Genomic DNA, 23,491 nt, shown 5'->3' with positions numbered 1-23,491 from the left:
TGTAATTTATTTTGAAAAGGTGTTAACTGGAGAGAATACTTATTTAAATAAATTGAAATTTATTGAAAGGCCTATAGTTGTTATCCTGTTGTGAATAAATGTCAACACAGTTGTCTAAGAGTTGGGCCATAGATGCTAAACATGTTCTTTTGTGAAAATTATTTTACAGATATGAATCCTTTTGCACCGGGGGTTAGTTCTCGACGTGACATCCATTGTCGACACCAAGGTGTCAATATAACAGAAACTGGCTTGGAAGGGCTTCTTTTTGGAATGCTAGACCGGGAGACTGATAGAAAATTATGTTCTGACATCCATGATACTTTAGGACACATGCTTTCATCCCTGGCTGTAGACAAACTTTCACACTGGCTAATGCTTTGTAAGGATGTTCTGGCAGCTTCCAGTGGTATGTATTGAATGAGTGTATTTTATTAGAACTAGTCTTTATTTAAAATTGCCTTGTTTGTTACATATTTACCATAATTCTGTTGATTGGATAATGATATAAAACACATTTATAAGTTTGAAGTTATAACTTAATTGTCTATGAACTTGGAACCTGGAAATCTCTGTTGTATATATAGACTAATTTTGAATAGTAAAATATTTTTAAAAAAATGTTTTGTTAGTGATTATTTGGTATTTTTTACATAAATCACTTCTTAGTGTCTTCTTCCCATAGAAAGCTCCTTTATAACAAAGATATATAGTTAAGAAAAACAAATTAACACGTTGACTGCATCTGACAATGTATTTTTCATTCTGTAACTGTAGTCTACCATCTTTCTTCAAGATGAGGGAAATCATATCTATTGGCTTTTACAATGATTGTAATTCTGATGCCTTTTAGAATTTTCCTTTACATTTTTATGGTCATTCTGTATATTTTCTCTTAATTCTATTTTCTTTGCTAGTAAATTGATTTTCCTACTTTTCCTGATATCTGACCACATCACTCTCCTACACAACAAACTCCAACAGCTACCTCTTATTTCCAGGATCAAATATATAAAGTCACAACCTGAGTCCTCCCTACTTTTCCAGTCTTTATACACTTTACTTTCCTCTCTAATCTCTGCAATGCATCCATAATGGCCTACTATTTCTCCCACACAACACTCAATCTCCTGTCTCTGGGGCTTTGCTTTGACTGTCCCCCATGCTTGGAATATTTATCATTTACTGCCTCTTAGAAACTTTGGTTTTCTTCAAAACTCAGGTCAATTGTGACCTTCTATAGGAAGTTCCCTCAATTGTAAGAGCCTTCTTCTCTAAGGTTATCTTCCACTTACTGTAAATGTATCTTTTTATGTACATGTTGTCTTCCCCATTAGAATCTCAACTTCTCAAGGAAAGAAGCTATCTTTGCCTTTCTTTGCACCTTGGCACTTAATAAAACATTTGGCACATAGTAGGCCTTTAATATACTTACCCATGATTAAAATATAATCTTTCCTTACCTCTGCCTTTAAGAATCCTTTTCTTTCTTGAATTCTAAGCAGCAATCCTACCTCTTTCCTTTCCTTTTCTTTTCTTTCTTTCTTTCTTTTTTTTTTTTTTGCGACACAATGAAAATTAAGTGACTTGCCCAGGATCACACAGCTAGTAAGTGTCAAGTGTCTGAGGTCGAATTTGAACTCAGGTCCTCCTTAATCCAGGGCCAGTGCTTTATGCCCTACCTCTTTCTTAAATCCTTTCCTGAACCCCTCAATTAATTCTTTCTCGTTCCTCAAATCACTTAATCTTCACTTATCTGTGTACATATAACATTCTTTTTATGGAATGAAAGATTCCTGAGGATAAGGACTCTTGTTTTTATCTTTGTTTCCCTTGTGCCTAACATAGTGCCTTGTACATAGATACTTAATAATTAAGTTGCCTTAGACCTCTGTACTTCTGTGCCTTACAGACATGAGTACTACAACTCCTTTAAGTGGTGGAAAAGATGAAGAATCTGAGAAGAAGGATGAGATGGATGATGATACTATGTTTACCACATTAGGGGAAGAGGATAAATCAAAGCCTTCTGTAGCTCCTCGCTGGGCTACTCGGGTATTTGCTGCTGACTGCTTGTGTCGAGTCATCATGTTGTGTGAGAATGCAGACCAGGCTCACTTTGATCTTGCTATGGCACGTTCAGCAAAACTGAGAAATCCTACAAGTAAATATGGAATTTTTGCATTTGTAAATGTGGTTTTTTTAATCAAAAGTCTTTCTTGACTCTATGTATTTTACCGGCAATTACAATATTTTAGAGTTATTCATTTCAAAGACACCATGCATTCCCTTGCCTAAGTTGCCTTTCTTATCCATTATAACAACTGACTTTGCCATATTCATGTTTAATAGAGTATGTTTATATGACTTATAGTTTCTATATACATTATATCATTACTGACCACAACCTTGTGGAATAGGTATTATAGGTATTATAGGTATTATTACCGTATGATATATAAGAAAACTAAGATTCAAGAATGCTAAGTGTTTTTTCCCAACAAATGACAGAGCTTGGAATCAAATCCATATCTTTGGACTACAAGTCTAGTGTTCTTTCCACTGTACTTGAAAAATAATATGAACAAGGGGACTCACATGTTCAAAAGTGAGAATAGATTTTTTTTACTGCTTTGTCATAAAGATAAGGGCAACAATAACACTTTAGAGTATTAATAGGACATCAAATTTTATCCATAATAATCCTTGATATAATGAAAAAAATTTTATTGCATGACCTTTTCAGGGTGAAGAGATCATTTACAGTCTGAGCAGAGAGAATGTCAAAACTCATGATACAATATGGGATGTGCAAGAAAACTAAAACCATAAAATTTCAGAAAGTAGTGTAGGTATTATAATCTATAAGTAGAGAGGTAAAAGCTTATAACTAACAGCACATCTATATACTTTCTTTCTGATAAGATTTTTAGTAGCCTCCTCTTCAATCAGCTATTATAATACATGGTCAGACATATCCTCTCATTGTCAAACTGTATCATCAGACCACATCATATAGTTCAGGTAATTTTTACAAGAAGCCTCAATTCAGCTTGTGCTGTGAAAAAACACACCTAAGTAGATAGAGGCCGGCATCAACATAGCAGCATGCTTTATAATGTCATGGTGCTGTCTCCTGTTAGCAGCTAGCATGAAGGAGAGGAGTTCATTTCAGATTGTGTACTGCAGATAAACAACAGGAGCAACTTCCCTTCCTCACCTCTCTCTCCTCTACTCCCCCACAACCATATTAGGTAAGGGCAAAGCACTGATGTAAGCCTGTTTTACACTATCTGAAATGGATTTGTAAACTGGTCAGACCGGCCTAGCTTTTGTTCAGGCTACAGGATGGTATTTGAGAGAGTGATGAATGGACAGCTAACAAGGCTCTGAGAAGCTTTTAGTGGCTTGGCTTGGATGCTTTGGGTTTTTAATCTCCTGTCTTCTTTTTGATGAGCTGGCTGCTATAGGTCTGGGAAGGTCAATCATGCATGAGCTCCTCTGCTGTCACTGTATTTTCCAAGGGAATTTTAGGTAATCCTTGGTTGGGCCTTATACTGCTTGGGAGTTAGGACAGAGGGTGCCTACAAGAGTAGATCTACTACCTATGTGATTCTTTGCAACTGAGCTTATTCCCCCATCATTGGGGAAGATTGCCTAGAAGTGAGCATTTTTTGATAAGATAATGCCTCTTTAATAATGCTCTCCCTAGATCTACTTGCTTTGTTGCTTTCAACTTCTAGAAAGATTTCATCATTCATTCATTAGCATTTATTGAACCCCTATATGGCATGAATTGTATTAGTTGCTATTGCAGATACCATGACCGAGAGGTTCATGGTCCCTCCACAGAGCTTTTAACCTAAGTAACATATTTGGACTATATAATTTAGACTAAATGGTCAAAGTATCTAGTCCTGAGGTATCAACAGCTTTAGCGCTGGAAACAACTTTGGAGGTGATCAAGTTCAACCCTAATTCCTCCTTACTTTATAGATGAGAACATTGAGGCACAAAGGGGTTAAATGACTTGTCCAAAATCACATTGAAAGTAAATGGCAGGGGGCAGCTAGATGGCAAAGTGAATAGAGCACTGGCCCTGGAGTCAGGAGTACCTGAGTTCAAATCCGGCCTCAGACACTTAACACTTACTAGCTGTGTGACCCTGGGCAAGTCACTTAACCCCAATTGCCTCACTAAAAAAAAAAAAAAAAAAAATGTAATATGCTGGGTCCATTTAAGTAAGGGAGTCAGAAAATGATACTTTTTCTTTTTTTTTTTTAGTGAGGCAATTGGGGTTAAGTGACTTGCCCAGGGTCACACAGCTAGTACGTGTTAAGTGTCTGAGGCCGGATTTGAACTCAGGTACTCCTGACTCCAGGGCTGGTGCTCTATCCATTGCGCCACCCAGCTGCCCCGATGATACTTTTTCCAAATTTAACATCTCCCTTTGTGTTTTCTATATATCTTTTAATTTCTGATCCCATCTACATTTTGCTATTTAAAGTAGTTTCTCAGGTATTTTAGGTGTTAAGGCTGTCAGCATTTTTAAAGTAAGCAGTTTCCATGTTAATATACAGAATATATTTTGGAAAGTTTTCACTCTGGTTTCTGTTTTTATTTTTAGATGATCTTTTAGTGCTCCATCTCTCTGACCTGATACGCATGGCATTCATGGCTGCTACTGATCACAGCAACCAGCTGAGGATGGCGGGGCTCCAAGCACTTGAAGACATTATCAAGAAATTTGCGTCTGTGCCTGAGCCAGAATTTCCAGGTCATGTGATTCTGGAGCAGTACCAAGCTAATGTGAGATATTAGCAAACCATCTCTTAACATATAGTATTTGAGTAACAATTTCGAGATCTCTGACTCCTTAAAGGAATTTTTGTCTGAGAATCCAGTCTGTTCACTCATATGGGATTTACTTGTCTACCATGGCACTGTATCATCCAATATTCAAAGAAACTGTGATATTTGAAGATAGTTTAATAAATTTTTATGAGGTCTCATTGTAATAATGATAAAGCAAGGATAAAGTCCCATCTGAAATGTCTTGTTTTGTACCTGGGGAGTGAACCATACGATTTAACATGTTCTGTTTAAAATAATTTTGTGGATCTGCTATTGTTTTTTAGAGTTTAAAATCTGACCAGGTCTTTTCAAAGCAAAAATCAATTTTCTCTTGTATCTCAGATATGATGTTATAATATGATGGTTTAATTTAAAATCTTAAGAACAGTTGAAAGTTAAAAGATTAGAAAATATTAAATGAAATCATCAATATTTTCAAGTTTAAATTTATGTTTTCCTCTTGTAATTAATAATGGAACAGATATATTCTCCAAATTAGGTAATAGATGTTATCCTGTCAGTTCAAAACTTTGAGGTAGAGTACTTTAAGAAATAAAAAACAAAAACTCTTGCAACAAAGAATAATGAAGTATTTTAGAGTTAGTAAAGTTTTTTCTTTATAATCCTTAAAGTAGTCTTTATTTAGAGAAGTATTATTTGTAAATATTCAAGCTTTTCCTTACGCTTGTTTATAATTTAGTAAATAGTACATCAGGTTTTCTGAATGCTATTGTTATTATGGCTTCATTAGAAAAACTAGCAATCTTTTTTTTTTTTTTTGGTGAGGCAATTGGGGTTAAGTGACTTGCCAAGGGTCACACAGCTAGTAAATATCAAGTGTCTGAGGCCGGATTTGAACTCAGGTCCTCCTGAATCCAGGGCCAATGCTCTATCCATTGCGCCACCTAGCTGCCCCCAAAACTAGCAAATTTAAGAGCTATTTGCTTCTTGGAGTCATGAGCACCCACAATACCAAAATATTGCAGATTGTCCAAGGGGTGTGTGCATGCGTGTGTATAAACACCACACCTCTCCCCCCAGTTTCTTGTCTGTTGTTAAGGTTGGTCTAGAGTTCTAATAGTACCGTTGGACTAAATTGCAGAGCCAATATCTAACACACAGAGAACATTTCAATATACTTCAAAGATCCCTGATTTCATTGTTGTGGGTGCTTGTTCCAATAGCCCAGATTACAGCCCTTCTGTGCCTTGTGGTCAGAAAAATTCATCACCTAGTTCCCAAGCTTCTGGTGATGTATCTAATTTTAGGTAGGTTTATCTGTAGACGATAAGCATGTTCTCTACCACTAGTCCGAAACACAAAACTTTTCTAGCTTGTTAAGAGCTACTGGAGCTTATGCTCCACTCACATAAATGTTTATTGAATTTAACTTAATCAACTGATCATCTTTACAGATAACTGTAGCTTCTAGCCCACCTGGGCTGCACAAAAATCTGACTACCACTTTTCATTAACATGTATCCATCTCAGCAGGGAAGAGGCTCTCTAATAGATGGCAGGAACACTGGCACCATTTCCCTGTTACTACTGACATAACATAATGGATTCCACTGGTAATGTCTGGAAGTAACTCTAAGTTTGGGAGTTTAATGTATACTAAAGACTTTTTACTAAAATTGATTAAGAATATGACTGATGTGTTGTATGAAAGGAGAGAAGGTTAGCACTCCCCTTGATAAGGATGGAAGAGGTCCTAGTGGCCTTTACAACACATATACGGTTAAGGCATTGACACCTATTCTATAGCAAGAATACAACTGACTTTAGTTTCTCACAAAATTAAATTTCATCTTCCTGCCATGACCAGTATTTGAATAACAAGACCATTTCAATAAGCATTTATTAAACATCCATTATGTACAAGGCACTGTGCTTGACTTGAGGGATCTAAAGATAAGACTGAAAACAGTTCCTTCTCTCAAAGAGTTTACATTCTACTGGGGGAGGGTTGGAATACATAATTTATCACATCATAGTCCTCAATCAGACTTTTCTTAAATCCTTTCATTTCTATATATCCTATTCTCTCTCTGTCCTCTCTCTATGGCCTTATGAGATTTCATGGGTTTAGTTATCATTTCTATGCCAGTGACTCCCATCTAAATATTTAATCCCAGTCTCTCTCCTGAGCTTCTGTTCTATATCATTAGCTGCCTATTGGACATTTCTAAGTAGATGTCCCTGAGACATCTCAAATTTAGCATATCTTAAAAAAAGTACTTATTTTCTTTCTTTCCTCTTCCCCCACAACAAACCCTTCCAAACTTGCCTATTTCTCTTGAAGGCACCATTATTTTTCCATTCCCCCATGTACTAGGAGGACCTTTGCATAATCCTTATATTCTCACTTTCCCATACCCCATATACTTAATCAGTTGTCAGATCTTGCCATTTCTATCCAATAGCATTTATCATTTCTGAGAGGTGCTCTTCTGTTCACCCACAGAGTTACCACCTTAGTTTAGTACTTTGTCACTTTTTCCTGTGCTATTGCCATGGCCTGTTTATTGGTCTCCCTGCTCAAGTCTCATCAATCCATCCACCACAATAGTGCTAAAGTCATTTTTCTTAAGTGTAGCTCTGACCATGACCCCTTGCCCAATCAATTTCAGTGGTCTCTCTGGCGTTAAATATAAACCCAGTGTTTTAGCTTTAAAGCCCTGGGCTCCCAAACCATCTTTACAGCCTCACTGGATATTACTCCCCTTTCTGCACTCTTGATCCAGCTAAATTGGCCTTTCTGTTCTACAAATACGACATGTCTTTCCTATCTACATGCCTTTTTATTGACCATTTCCCATATCTAGAATGTACTTTCTCCTTCCATTATCTCATGGGATTCTTCTCTTCCTTTAGGATACGGTTCAAGCATACTTTATACATTAGGCTTATCCTTACTAATGCCCTTCCTCCCAAACTAAACTTTTATATAACTAATTGGCATTTCTTATTCTCTTTACATTTACTTACTGGAATAAGGCTTCTGGCAAGGAGGCCTTCTTTTCATTCTAACAGAGGTGGATAACATAATAATGTTATTAATAAAATATTAGTGCTAAAATTTTTTAAAAAATAAAAAATTAGTCCTAATGGGTTGTTACTTTGGGACTCTCTCTAAAAATAGTTATTAGAGGGGCAGCTAGGTGGCGCAGTGGATAGAGCACTGGCCCTGGATTCAGGAGTACCTGAGTTCAAATCTGGCCTCAGACACTTAACACTTACTAGCTGTGTGACCCTGGGCAAGGCACTTAACCCCAATTGCCTCACTAAAAAAACAAAAACAAAAACAAACAAACAAAAAAAATAGTTATTAGATGTTAAAAATCTAATGACTAAAGATGCAATAGCTATATATGTTAGTTCCTGATAACCTTTTAGGAAGTAAAGGAAAAGCCCTGTGGTGAAAGAAGAACAGAAAAAGTTTCTTTGTCTTCAAGGACATAAACATTGTTTTCACTTTTATTGTTTTCCTTTCATAAATAAAACGCTTATTTTCTCCTTATCTAGGTGGGAGCTGCTCTCAGACCAGCTTTTTCACAAGATACTCCATCAGATATAATTGCAAAAGCTTGCCAGGTAAGAAGAAAAATATTATTTTTATAGTCAATGCTGAGACCTTTAGGAATTGACTTCTCTTTCAGAAATGATAAGAAAAGATAAATGAAGTAAAAATACTGCTAACAAAAGAAAAAATATGCAACTTTGAGTCTTTATATCTAACAAGACATATTATAAGCAAGTAGATGTAGAAATCATAAGTGAGGCAAAAATAAATTACAAGTTTAAGAATTCTATAAGAATGGTCTATAAGAGCCCATAATAAATAAACATCTGTAATAATCAGTAATTTAGTAACAAGAAGATTTTTGGATAGTTGAATAGAATAAAAAAAACTATAATTATAATAATTATAATGATAGTGGCTAACATTTACATAGTGCTTTCTATGGGCAAGAAACTGTTCTCTTATTTGATCCTCACAAAAACTCTGGGAGGTGGGTGCTATTATTATTCTCAAACTACAGAAGCAAACAGAAGTTAAGTGACTTTCTAAAAGACTATTTTTTTATCTTAAAAAAGATTTCACCATTTGAAAATATTTTCTTATAATATTAATCAAAGTGAATTTTCTCATATGACTATTTATTTATAAGACCAAGTATTCTGAAAGTTGTCAGTAAAGTGCAGGGTTTTTTTTTTTTATGGAGTGAATTGAATATTCTTTCTATTGTAATGTTTTCAAGAATCTAAAGATTTTGTTACTTGATATTAATCTATAAATAAGGTTGTATATAATTCTAAAATGATTTATTTGGGCTTTTAAATATCTATCAGGATAGAGTTATGCCTCAGCTTACATTCTGGACAAAAAGAAGAAAAATATCAGTAGAAAAATATTTTTCCTTTCAAAAAAGAAAATATAAGCCCTCATTAATTGATGTATGTATCTAGGTTAATGAGAATGATTAAATGAATTGGGTCAGCAAAACTTTTTTTCTTAAAATCATGGTAATTTTACATAAGTATAAACAGATATTAATTTATAGTATAGAAAATATAGTAGAGCCATTATGCCTTTTATAGAATTGCTAAAGTTCAACAAAACATACTATTGGTATATTCTTCCCTGTCTTCTCCAAACAAGTACTTCTTTCTTTCTCTTCCTTTATTCATATTGTATACTCCTTTGTTGGGTAACTAGGTGCTGCCTATATAGAATACCAGGCCTGGACTCCTAAAGACTTATCTTCCTGAGTTCACATCTGGACTCACATCTGGACTTACTAGCTGTGTGACCCTGGGCAAGTCACTTAACCCTGTTTGCCTCAGTTTTCTCATCTGCATAGTGATCTGGAGAAGGAAATAGCAAACCACTCTAGTATCTTTGTGAAGAATACTCCCAGTGAAGTCACAAAGACTTGAACATGACTGAAAAACGACTGAACAACAAATATTCCTTGCTGCTTATGTTTTAAAGAAAGGATTTCATTTGTTTGCATGAAAAATGACTTTATTCTTATTTGTCCAGGTTTGTAGCACATGGATTGGAAGTGGAGTTGTTAGTGATCTCAATGACCTCCGTCGAGTACACAATTTGCTTGTTTCTTCACTTGACAAAGTACAGGCAGGAAAAGGATCTTCCAGTCAACTTTATAGAGAGAGTGCCACAACCATGGAAAAACTGGCAGTGCTGAAAGCTTGGGCTGAGGTAACAATTTACTTTTTATTTTTTTAAAGCTTTGTAACTTCATTTAAAAATAATCTTAGAAAAGACTACTGAAAAATCAAGTAGAAGCAACACTTAATTTCTGCATTGTTCTGAAGCTCAAATATAGAATGGTTACTAGCAAAAGGCTAGTACAGACTTAGATATCAATTTGCCAAAGAAAAGAAAATAGGGCAGCATAAAATTCAAGTGCATTTAAAGTGTCCATGTTAAAACAAATGTCTCCCTATCAAGACTATTCTAGTGACTTATTTTACATTAGGATTCTTTCATGAAACTCATGTTTTTTGACAGATGGCCATTTCTGTACACTCTGTAGAATACAAATAATCTAATTCCCTTAACTGTAATTAAGTAAACATTTATCAAATCTGGAAAAAAAGAAAAGAAAACACTAAAAAAATTAATAAATCTTTAGCCAACCTGATTATAGAGAAGAGAACAGAAAATCAGATTTAAAAACTAACAAATGAACAAAGTTAAATCACTGCAGATCCATAAGAAATAAAAATAATTCTATCAGAACCTAGTATGCACATATATAAACAAAACTAAGAGCACAAAAGAAATGGACTGCCTTAAAAAAATATGATGCCCAAATGAAAAGAATACCAAATCAAGGTCTCAAATTACTCAGATCTCAGAAAAGGAAATGGATCTTTAAAAGAACAACTAAAGAAAAAAATTCCTGGTCTAAATGGATTTATAGGGAAATTCTTATCAAACATTAAAAAAAAACCCAAACTATTACCTATTCTATAAAAATGTTTCACAAAAATTGAGAAATAAAACACTCTACTAAACTCCGTTTATAGTCCTAATACTTAAGGGGAGAGAATGCTAAAAGAAAGAAATAAGATGTTGAAAAATTGGAACACTAATGCATATTGATCCAGCCATTTTGCAGAGCAATTTGGAACTATGCCCCAAGGGCTTTGGGACTGTGCATACCATTTGACCCAGCAATACCACTACTGTATCCCAAAGAGACTATAAAAAAGGGAGAAGGACCCACATGTACAAAAAATATTTACAGCATCTCTCTTTGTGGTGGCAAAGAATTGGAAATTGAAGGGATGCCTATTATCAATTGGGGAGTGGCTGAATAAGTTGTGGTATATGAATGTAATGGAATACTATTGTGCTGTAAGAAATGATGAGCAGGCAGATTTCAGAAAAACCTGGAAAGACTTAAGAGGACTTATGCTGAGTGAAGTGAGCAGAACCAGGAGAACATTGTATCAGCAACATTGTGTGATGATCAGCTGTAATAGAGTTAGGTCTTCTTAGCAATACAATGATTCAAGACAATGCCAAAGGACTCATGATGGAAAATGCTCTCCACATCCAGAAAAAGAACTGTGGAATCTGAATGCAGATTGAACCATACTATTTTTACTTTTTTTTTCTTTTTTGAGGTTTTCCCCTGTTGTTTTGATTTTTCTTTCACAACATAACTCATGTGGAAATATGTTTAATATGATTGTACATTTATAACCTTTATCAGATTGCTTGCCGTTTTGGGGAGGGGCAAGGGAAGGGAGGGAGAAAAATTTTGAACTCAAAATCTTATAAAATGAGTGTTGAAAACTATCTTTTACATGTAACTGGAATAAATAAAATACTATTAAGATTGGGAAAAAAGAGAAATAGAACCATAGACTAATATCATTAAGGAATATTAATTTTAAAATTCTAAATAAAATCCTGGCAAGAGGATATAATGGTTTTTTATAGCAATTTATCCAAAACATTATGTGATGAAGTTGGATTTCTGCCAGGATACAAGAATGGTTCACAGTTTAATCTTACTAAAAATGAAGACATTCACAATCATATGAGTATCTCAACAGATATAGAAAAATTTTTGAAATAATATAACACTCATTTATAAGTATAAGCCTTACAAAGTATAGGCATAGATGGAGATGTATCTATATATCTGTGGATATGTTTATATCTGTGTATATATGAGTAAATGAGAGAGAGAGACAGAGACAGAGACAGAAACAGAGACAGAGACAGACATTTACCTGTCTATATGTTTATCTGGATACGTCTATAAAGATAGCTTGACAAATTGATCTTGAGCTAGACAAACTATCTTTATATACTATATGATGAATATATTAATTGTTTTTGTAATATTGATTCCTTGAATCCCCAGCACAAATTTAGCCAAATAAATTTTGATATATTACTCTAGTTTTTTCTTTGAGTTTTATTTAAAATTTTGCATCAGTATTCATTAGTGCTATATAAGGAACAGGTAGGTGGCACAATGGATAGAATACCAGGCCTGCAGTCAGGTTCATGTTCCTGAGTTCAAATGTGACTTCAGACATTAGCTGTGTGACCCTGGGCAAGTCACTTGCCTCAGTTTCCTCATATGTAAAATGAGCTGAAGAAGGAAATGGCAGACTACTTGAATATCTTTGTGAAGAAAACCCCAAATGGTTTCATGAAGAGTCAGACATGACTGAAAATCAACCATACAACAACACTGCTCATAATCTTTCATCATTCTTTTCTATGGTGTTTTAAATTGTAAACCAATTTTGTTTGATTTAAAAAAAAAAAACTTTTGTCATGGGATTTTGTCAGATTCCTTTGAAAGCTTAATTTCTCCTCCTTTCCAATTATAAGCATTGATTTATTGCCAATTTCTTTGGATGTTCTCTTGTTACAAAGTAAACCAAATGAAATGTCTCTAGTTTTATATTAATTACTTCTTCATTATTATGGGGAACTTAGGTAAGGCATGTGCATAAACATAAATTATAGAAAACCTTTTTTTTTTAACCAGTCTTCTCTCATCTGGCTTTGTTTTAGGAATCTCCATTGACATATGAATGAATTTTTCAAGTCCTGCTATTTAATTTTTAGTACCTGTTTTTTTTCTTCTCAATCCAAAAACAGTTTTTCTCAATTGTTTACATAATTTCTGTCTTTTCCTCTCTCTACCAGGCATTTCTAACTTCTGATGCTTTGTTCCCAAATACCTCTTCTAGTAACTTTTAAAAAATTCCTCATCCAGCCCATTTTCTTAGTTTTCTAACAGCAGCATCTTTTTTTACTAGAAAGCCTTCAGTAACTATGAGAATCTCTTTATCCCTTTAGAACCGACTTAAGGAATTGCTACCCTAGAATATGTAAGCAATATTGATAGACGTGAAGGACATAAGTTTTGTCACTTTTCTTTCCACAAGTGAAGTGGAAAAATTTACTATTTCCAAAATTTTTCATGGGATGTTGGACTTTTCGTTTGTTTTTTGCTGAATTCTAGGACCCAGATTAAGCTGTCTTTTAAAAAGAATGCCTTTCTGCCATTTTATTTTATTTTTTTGTTTTTGCTTAGGCAATGATAACAGTTACAACATTAATATTTATATTAATTGTTTATCCTTGTTGATAAATTCAGTATTTCTTTTAAATTAAGATAAGATTCAATACTTTAGGTAATAAGTATTGTAAGAAAATGTAGTTTTCTTTTTCTAAGACTTGCTTCATTGTTATTTTGAAAAACATAAAAATACATTGTTTGTAGTTTTTGTGGAATTTGATTTTGGACCCAAAGTGCATTATACTTTTTTTGACTGTCAAATGCAAATCTCTCGAGGATGTAAAATGGCACAGTTGATAAAAAGTATAGTGATAAAACAAAAATACAATTCATCTTCACAGAATGTTTTCTCAATTTTCCAACCACATTCAGCAACTTCCCCTAAAGAAGTGACAGTTGTAAAGTTCCTGATCACGAGATCATTTCCCGAGTGACAGCTGTTCTGTTGACTTTCATAATGTGTTGATTCATTTGCTTCAGTAATGTGATCAAAACATCATATGATGAGGAGTAATAATATGCATTATACTATATATTTGAAATTCTTACTGTATTCAGTCTTAAAATGTAAATGTCACGAACAGCAAATATGACTTCTGTTAAAGTTCTTTGGTAATACCTAGATATTGATCCCTGGTAGTTTCAAAAAAAAAAAGGACTCCTTATTAGCTGAAAGTTGACTCTTTTTCCTCATATTTCTCATAACACTTTGCCTCAATTTGCTCTTTGTAGGTACTATACTATTCTCTTTTAGTATAGTTATTTGTCTCCATGTTGTTTGCCCCTTATTAGATTGTGAGCTGCTTGAAAGTAAGTTTTGTATCATCTTTGAATGCCCTGCATCTAGCAGAGTATGTTGAATGTAACCAGAAAGTAATAAATGTTCATGAGTTCAGTTGAAATGAAATTGAGTTTCTAATTTAGTACTGGTTACTAAACTCCCTTTTTAGATTATTTTAATCATCATTAACACATTCGTTAAGATAGTACCTGACAGTTGTCAAAACCCAGGAGATACACAAAGGAGAAGCATATTTCATTTCCCCTTGGAAGTATTTTTTAATGCTTTTCTCAACAGCTAGTTGCCCCATCTTTATGTTTAACAAACTAAGGTAATTTTTGCTTAAAAAGAGAAAAGAATACATCTAAGTGAACTGCATGAATAGTACATAATTTTCAGTTCTTGTCATGCCAGAATATTGCATGGCCCTTAAGGAATATCATCAAATTGGAATTTAGAAGAACACTTAAGAAAATCCTTTGCTTGAAAATTTCCTATCCTCAAACTTTCACACAGAACAGTCGGTAGAATTATAAACAAGACAGAGGAAGTAGTAAATATGAAACTTTAACCCAGGCCAAACAAAGGAATTTAGTGGAATCTTTATGAGGCAACACAAAGAAAGCAAGGGAGTATGTTGGGTAGAGAAAGCAGCAATAAAACAGGTCAATCAGGGAGGTGAGACTGCCTCAGATTATGGTGATAAACTACTGTAAGATATATAATTTGGAGTTTTATGGTTACCAGGAATTCACAATACTGGTTGCTTTACAATATTTACAGTCTGCTAATTATGATAACTGAAATGTATACTTATATTGGCTAAAATATTTCCTTTTTATTTATTTGTATGCCATAATCTTGATCAGGTTTATGTTGTTGCTATGAATATTAAAAAGGAAGCAGAGACTAAACCAAAAAGAGCCATAAAAAACACTGATGATGAAGATGATGATTATGGGACTATAGATGAGCTGCCACCAGACAGTTTAATTACACTTGTACAGCCTGAATTGCCAACACTTAGCCGCCTCTGGTTGGCAGCATTGAAAGATTATGCACTTTTGACTTTACCAGCTGAATTTTCAAGTCAGCTTCCACCAGATGGTAAGTATGATAGATGTAGTTTTGCTTTTGGTGGGGTTTAATATAAGGATTAAACCCCCAAAATTAGAGGCACATAGTAATAATATCTTACAGTTGTATAGTATTTTTTATACTTACATATTTAAATACTTTCAGATACATTTGCCTTTTTAAAGCATTGAGTCTTTAATAGTAGACTATTGCTACAGGACAGCTAGCTGGCACAGTGGATACAGTGCCAGGCCTGGAGTCAGGAAGACTCATCCTTATGAATTCAAATCTGGCCTCAGATACTTCCTAGCAATGTGAATCTGGGCAAGTCACTTAAGTTAGCCTCAGTTTCCTCATCTGTAAAATGAGCTGGAGAAGGAAATGGCAAACATTCCAGTATCTTTGTCAAGAAAACCCTGTGACATTTAAAAAGTTGGAGAGACATAGTTTCTGGATAATTAATCATTTTATTACTAATGTTAGCATTTTGTTAATAAAAGGAATAATCATTTAACTGTCTCTCTCTTGGACCAAAGACAATTGTAGCTGTGGGTTCACAATTTATATGCCCTTGGAAAAGTGTCTATTCCAGAGGGTGGCAATCAACTGTGATTGGTTAACAAGTTATGAGAGAAGGGCAGCTAGGTGGTGCAGTGGATAAAACACCAGCCCCAGATTCAGGAGGACTTGAGTTCAAATCCAGCCTGAGATACTTGACACTTACTAGCTGGTTAACCCTGGGTATATCATTTAACCCTCATTGCCCAGCAAGAAAAACAAAAACAAACAAACAAACAAACAAAACAAGTTATGAGAGAGAATAAATATTAATGAGGGGTTGGATCTATTTTAATGAATTTTGATTATGTCATTTACTTCTAAATTTCCCAGCGTTGGACAATCTATTTAGATGATTTATCCCCACACAAACCTGTATAGAGCACAATGGGCTTCCCCATTTTAGGTTAAATTCCAAGTAAGGTTGTGTGGAATCTGCACATGATTGAGGAGAAACTTAATTCAGCTTTCAGAGACTTAACTTTGAAATGATAACTTTAAAAAAGGAGGGAACTCTGGATCTCCCCAAATCATTGATTATTAATAGTCATTTTTCTCAATGCCAAATGGGATCACAAAAAGTCAGACACAACTAAAAATGACTGAACACTATTGCTACAATATTCTTTCCCTTATTCTCCATGAAAACTCATGTTTGTGAACCATCAAAAAATAACAGGCTTACCTGCTCAGCCAAACAAAATGTTGAATAGTATAAAAAAATATTGGTATTGTGGTCCAGGACACTGAATTATAATTTATTAAATAACTATTCTCCCCACAATTTTCTTGAAAGGTGTAGCATCAATGAAAGTTACAGTGAGGGGCAGCTAGGTGGCGCAGTGGATAAAGCACTGGCCCTGGATTCAGGAACACCTGAGTTCAAGTGCGGCCTCGGACACTTGACACTTGCTAGCTGTGTGATCCTGGGCAAGTCACTTAACCCTCATTGCCCCACCAAAAAAAAAAAAAAGAAAAGAAAAAAGAAAGTGACGATGAATATTGTATTTGTCCATTTTTTTAAAACTGCACTTTATTATATGGTCATATAAGTAGTCCTCAATTTGTGAATATCTTGTGTCCAAAAAGAAGTTGTTCAAATTTGGAATGCATTTTCCTCTAGAGAAAAAAAAGTTAGAAATCAGAATTAGGTTCTCTGTACAGCCAAAAAAAAGCCTCTAGTACTTAGCAGTGCTATAGAACCCAACCCCCAGTTGCAACATTTATGTTATGAGAAAATTCATTCCAGATTCCTAATCAGTATATTTTTGGTTCATAGCTCATTTGTAAGTTGGGCACTACTTATACACCATCCCATGATCCCCATTGAAGTTCTAACAATAAATAGGATTCCTTGGTGAGAGTAATGCAATTTATTAAGCATTTATTTAGTGTCTACTGTGCCATCCTATTTAAAAGTCACTGTGCTGGTAATGTTTCATATGGAAATGAGGAGGGAAAAAAGGGAAGAAGAACAAAGGTGCTCCTAATGGTGGGGCCTAAGTAGAAGTAAAAAAGAGAGATGACTTTGACTGTGAAAGGAAGAGAATATTAGAATTATGGGTGGTTCTAGCAAAGTCAAGAGGAGAATACCTATTAACCGTCACCATGACGAGAAAAAAACAGGTAAGGAGGGGCTTCCTAAGCAGAAGCTGTGATGAGGATAATAGTTGAAATGGCAGCCAGACAAGAAGAAATGAAGTTAAGATTTCATGCTGAACTGTATTGTTTATAATTTAAGGAATATCTGTACTAAGAAGTAAACATTTCTAATTGAATGACAGGGGGAGCTTTTTATACTCCAGAGACAATTGATACAGCTCGGCTTCACTACCGGAACTCTTGGGCTCCAATTCTTCATGCAGTAGCTCTTTGGTTAAATAGCACAGGATTTACTTGTTTAGAACCAACAGAAGAAACATCAGTATCTGGTTTACAAAAACGTCCAACACCTGTCATTTTAAACCAGGCACCTGGAGCAACAGCTAATACTAAATCTTTGCCAGAAATCAACAAAGACAGAATGCATCTGATTTTAGGTAAGGATACCATATTCATGTGTTTCAGAATTTTTATTATCCATGAGATTTCACCTCTCCATTATTATGAAAAAAATAATAACAATATTCATAGAAGGAACAGTAAATAAGGTGAGATTTTTGGCTCATCTTTCAAACATAATACTGGATTTTTGTAAAAACTATATATAAAATATTAAAATTTTTCCAGTAAAAATTCAGCTGCAGGGCAGCTAGGTGGCACAGTGGACAGAGTATGGGCCTTGGAGTCAGGAGGACCTGAGTTCAAATCCGACCTCAGACACTTAACACTTACTAGCTGTGTGATCCTGGGAAAGTCACTTAACCCCAGTTGCCTCACCAAAAAAAACAACAACAAAAAACCAGCTGCCAGGGCACTTCATAGAAGAATAGAATCGAATACTTTTCTAAGGAGTAAAATTACTTACTCACCAATTGGCAGCTTTTCTTTTTGCTTGGCATTTACCAGACTGTACCATGATGAAAAATAAGAACACACAGTAAATAACTTTGTATGAATCTAATCTAAACTGATATTACACTTGTAGGTGTTGATTTAACACTTAAGAATTTAGATAGTCTAGTGATATTTGTTGCCTTCATATATTTGTCATAAGAAGGAAGCAAAATAGGAGAAGCATAAGTGCTAAACTAATTAGTAAACCTGTTAACTTAAAAAGAAGACTTACACAGTATCTGCCAGTATTCAAAATAAGGACAGCTGTTGTTCACTCATAATATTGAAAATACCCATATAGTTTAATCTCTTCTTAAACTTTGTTTATATGAAAAATATTCCTGATATCACTTCATAAATTTTTAAGGTTCTTATGTAATTCAAAGATCATGATATTTAGAAATAATTCTTTCTGGACAGGATCCTAGAAGTGAAAATAGTATCTTCTCAATCTGCTGGTTAATTTAACGATTGGATTCCTTTTTTTCTTTTGTTAAATCTAAGTGAAAGGCTGCATTAGATCCTGTCAAATTTGGCTGATTTAGGAAAGTTGTGACTTAGATGTGCCATTTGAGATTTTTCTTGTACTTTATTGAAATGACAAAGAATTGACTTTTAGCCTGTGAGTATCTCCATGGCAATGGTTATGCCTATGTTAAAAAATAACCTATATGAGGGGCAGCTAGGTGGTGCAGTGGATAGAGCATTGGCCTTGGATTCAGGAGTACCTGAGTTCAAATCTGGCCTCAGACACTTGACACTTACTAGCTGTGTGACCCTGGGCAAGTCACTTAACCCCAATTGCCTCACCAAAAAAAAAAAAAGTCTATATGATGTTATATAAAAGTAATTTCAGGGGCATCTAGGTGGCACAGTGGATAGAGCACCATCCCTGAAGTCAGGAGGACCTGAGTTCAAATCCGGCCTCAGACACTTGACATTTACTAGCTGTGTGACCCTGGACAAGTCACTTAACCCCAATTGCCTCACCAAAAAAAAAAGTAATTTCAATTTTTAGGGTGATTTTTCTTATGTATTTCAGGTGTTAGTATACAGTTTCTTTGTTCTCCAAGACCTGAGGAACCTATTGAACATGTTACAGCGTGTCTGCAGGCATTGCATACCTTGCTAGAATCCCCTTGTGCCAGAATTCATATTGGAGAGGATCAGGTACAGTGCATCTTAATGCTATAAAATATGTTGTTATATTAAGTAGATTTAACTTGTTGAAATATGTGTTAAATAAAACATTATATATTACAACACTATGGTTTTAAATATTTAGAATTTGTTTTTTCCATATGTGTTATATTCACATATATACAGAAATATGTGTGTATGTATACATATAAAAACATTCACACACTTTGTGATTGGTTTCCTTTATCATATATAAATCAATTAAAATAATTATCAAAACTTTATTGTATGCAGAAAACTGTGCTGGATGAGATAAAAAGCTTAAATGGGATAGTCTATCTCCTCATAAAGCATATAATCTAGTAAGAAAAATGACACATTCATAGATACCTTAAATACACAATGGATCTTTCATCTCATGATAGTAGTTTTCTGTTAAGTGAAACAGATAACACCCCACATGTAGTTGAGAGCTTTCTAGAAGAACTGGCATTTCAAGTTGGACTTAAAAGGATCAGTTCAAAACAGCGATGTGTTTGGGGAGGAAAATTAGTGACTTCAAATTTAGATATATGGAGCACAGGGGGAATGCAGGAAAGCAAGGCTTAAGTATCTATAATGAAAATATGAAATTATTGTCCAATGATGGAAATGAAATATTACTATAGTTTTATATCTATCTTGACATTCTTAGTTTAAAGGAAGACAAAAGGAAGTTATAGTTATACGAAAGGATGATTCACAGACTTTTCTTTAACCCCTCCCCCTTTTTTATATCATAACATCAAAGTCAACTTACACTCACACCCTCTATGCATACACCTATCTGCCCTAATAGATGTCCAATTCTCAAGCGTTACAAGTATAATTTTCCTGTGTAGGGATGTAAACAGTTTAACCTTTTGAATAATGATTTTTTCTTATGTTTACCTTTTTTTTTTTAATACTTAAGACATATTTGAAAATCAAATTTTCTGTTTAGTTCTGGTCTTTTCATCAGGAAAGGTTGAAAGTTCCGCTTTTCATTTAATGTCCATCTTTTCCCCTGAAAGAGAATGATCAATTTTTCTGGGTAGTTGATTCTTAGTCATAATCCAAGTTCCTTTGCCTTCCAGAATATCATATTCCAGGCCTTTCGATCCTTTAATGTTGAAGCTGCCAGGTCCTGTGTAATCCTCACTATAGCTCCATGATATTTAAATTGTTTCTGGCTGTTTGCAGTATTTTCTCCTTCACCTGATAATTCTGGAATTTGGCTACAATATTCCTCGGAGTTTTCATTTTGGGGTCTCTTTCAGGAGGTGATTGGTGGATTCTTTTAATGGCTATTTTACCCTCTGGTTCTAGGATATCAGAGCAGTTATCCTTCATAATTTTCTAAAATATGCTGTCCAGGCCCTTTTTTTGATCATTGCTTTCAGGTAGTCCAATAATTCTTAAATTATCTCTCATGGATCTATTTTCCAGGTCACTTGTTTTAAAAATAAGGTATTTTACATTTTCTTCTATTTTTTCATTCTTTCGATTCTGTTGGACTGATTCTTGATGTCTCATAGAGTCATTAACTTCCACCTGCTCAATTATAATTTTTAAGTAATTATTTTCTTCAGTCAACTTTTGTACCTCCTTTTCTATTTGGTCTAATCTACTTTTTAAGGAATTATATTCTTCATTGGTTCTCCCCCCTGCCCCCCAGTTTGGCCAGTTGTATTTTTTTAAGGAATTGTTTTCTTCAATCAATTTTTGTCTTTCCTTTTCCAGGCTGTTGAGTCTTTTTTACATAACTCTTGTTTCTTTTCCCAATTTTTCCTCTACCTCTTATTTTATTTTTAAAATCTTTTTTGAAAACTTCCAAGAAGGCTTTTTGATCTTGAGACCAATTCATCTCTTTCCCTTTGAGGCTTCACAGGTAGGGCATTTTGACAGTGTTGTCCTCTTCTGAATTTGTGTTTTGGTCTTCTCTGTAACCATAGTAGCTTTCTGTGGTCAGGGGTTTTATTTATTTATTTATTTGCTTCTTACTCAATTTATAGCATATTTGTGATTTTAAAGTTGAGCTCTGCCCCTAGGGCATTGTCCCAAGCTTCTTGTGCTGGGGGCCAGGGGCCTGATCACTGGCTTTCTGCTCTGGGGCCTCAGGGGCTCACGACTTGCTCACTGTACTGGGGTAGCTCAGCCTAATCGGGTCTGTTGTGTTTGGGGTTTTCTTAGCAGTTTGCCTTTTGCTTCGGGTCTGGGGGCCTGCTGAGCCAGGACTGAGGGGCATCAGCTACTGATCTGTGATGTGGCTGAGAGCCTACCTCTGACTTGCCTGGACACTGACTGCACTGGGCTTCACTCCCTTTTCATCCAAGTGAAACAGACATTTCCTGAAGGTCCTTCTAAGTTATCTTAAACTGGAAGATTATTTCACTGTCTTTTTGTAGGCTTTGTCTCTCCGGAATCTGTTTAGAGGCTTGATTTAAAGTTGTTTCTGAGGAAAATTGGGGAGAGCTCAGGCAAGTTCCTGACTTCTCTCCACCATCTTCTCACAGACTTTCCTAATAGAAGCAAATGAAGGAGTTCATAGGGTTTGTTTTTACCACCTATTCAAAGGCAGCAAGAAGAATCATTTCACTGGGTCTTTGATCATTTTACTTTGCAGTATTAGTGAGTAGCATCAACAAAAAGACCACAAAGAAGATAATTATAGCTTATTTACCAGCATCTATTGCAGTGCATAAGGAGATAGAGAAATTCACCTAAAATATGACAATAGCTCCAATTTTAATCAATATATATTTTGATACTCAGTGACTTTACTTTAAAAGTGAGCATAGTAGAGAATGGAAAAATGTTGGAAAATATGTTTCTGTGTTAAGAAACAAAAGAGATCAGAAGTATGTATACTCCACAGAAGCCTCATAACTCTATTTTCTTCAATAAGAAATTTGAGAGGTACTATGGTAAACACAAATAACTTGGCTAAACTACTTATATCCCTTTATTCTCATTTACATGAAATCATTATTAACACCATCTACACATATATTGAGGATATCCAAGATGAATATATGAAAAGACTGAGAGTGGTGGTGCACATGTCTAATTCTAGACATGAGGAAGGCTAAAGCACTCTTGACTTTGGGAGTTCTGAGCTATTATTAAGGGTATTCACACTAAGTTTGGGATCAATGTGGTGAGCTTTGGAGAGCAGGTACCACCAGATTGCCTAAAGAGGCAACCAGGGCATGTTGGAAATTGGTAGTGGGATCACAAGTGACCCCTGAACTTTGAGCCTAGGTGAGATGGAAGAGAGCCAGTCTTTAAAAACTTAAAACTGAGAGAGAACAGGAAAACCTTCATAAATTATATTGTACAGTATATTACATGTTTATAGTAACAGTTGATAAATGCAAAAAATACAAAATCCCAGTATGTTTACTGATTATAAAGAAGCATTTGTTTCTTCAGAAAATATCAATGATAAAACTTTCCTCCAAAAAGGTGGCTCCCATGCATATGTAAAAATTATATGATTCCTTGAAAGACATAACAGCTGACATAACTGTGCTTGACCTTCTCATTATTAATATCAAGCACATCATTAATATCAAGATAAAGATGTCTACTTATAGTGGAAGATTTCCAGAGTAGAGTCCAAATGGAAGAGAGATTCCTTATAGATAGTGATTATAACTATAGATTGTAGATGTAGATATAGGTAGAGATTATAGATAGAGATAGCTTCTCCATCTACTCTGCTTGTGGATGAAATTGTCCTAGTCATATAACATCCTATGGCAGTGGAGTCTCCTGAATGAGATCATTGATCATTCAAGAATTTGGTCTGTGTATTTAAGAAAGAAAAAAAATTAAGTAGATGAAAAATATATTGTCTACATTGTGATATGCTATTGAATGAAAAATACATAGAGTTCATTAGTCCATTTATTTGGACAGGCAAAAATAGTCCATTTCCTCAAGGAACTTATATTTGAATGGAAGATACAGT

General features: G+C 34.7%; 1 protein-coding gene and 1 non-coding gene across 3 annotated transcripts in view; both read left to right on the top strand.

Annotated features, from left to right (window-relative positions):
* Positions 1-23,491, top strand: part of HEATR5B (HEAT repeat containing 5B) — a 132,339-nt gene that overhangs the window by 69,675 nt on the left and 39,173 nt on the right. For both annotated transcript variants that reach the window (XM_043982842.1, XM_043982841.1), the window contains 8 exons: positions 170-409; positions 1,913-2,164; positions 4,628-4,809; positions 8,383-8,451; positions 9,905-10,084; positions 15,096-15,333; positions 17,646-17,900; positions 19,400-19,527. In XM_043982842.1, coding sequence (XP_043838777.1) covers positions 170-409; positions 1,913-2,164; positions 4,628-4,809; positions 8,383-8,451; positions 9,905-10,084; positions 15,096-15,333; positions 17,646-17,900; positions 19,400-19,527 — 1,544 coding nt within the window. The remainder of the gene's footprint in view (positions 1-169; positions 410-1,912; positions 2,165-4,627; positions 4,810-8,382; positions 8,452-9,904; positions 10,085-15,095; positions 15,334-17,645; positions 17,901-19,399; positions 19,528-23,491) is intronic.
* LOC122745140 lies at positions 6,513-6,640 on the top strand. Its single transcript, XR_006355424.1, has one exon. It is a non-coding gene; the product is annotated as a U6atac minor spliceosomal RNA (small nuclear RNA).

Source organism: Dromiciops gliroides, chromosome 2 (assembly GCF_019393635.1).
Source record: "Dromiciops gliroides isolate mDroGli1 chromosome 2, mDroGli1.pri, whole genome shotgun sequence".
Taxonomy (NCBI): Eukaryota; Metazoa; Chordata; class Mammalia; order Microbiotheria; family Microbiotheriidae; genus Dromiciops; species Dromiciops gliroides.
This window is presented reverse-complemented; position numbering and strand designations above follow the sequence as displayed.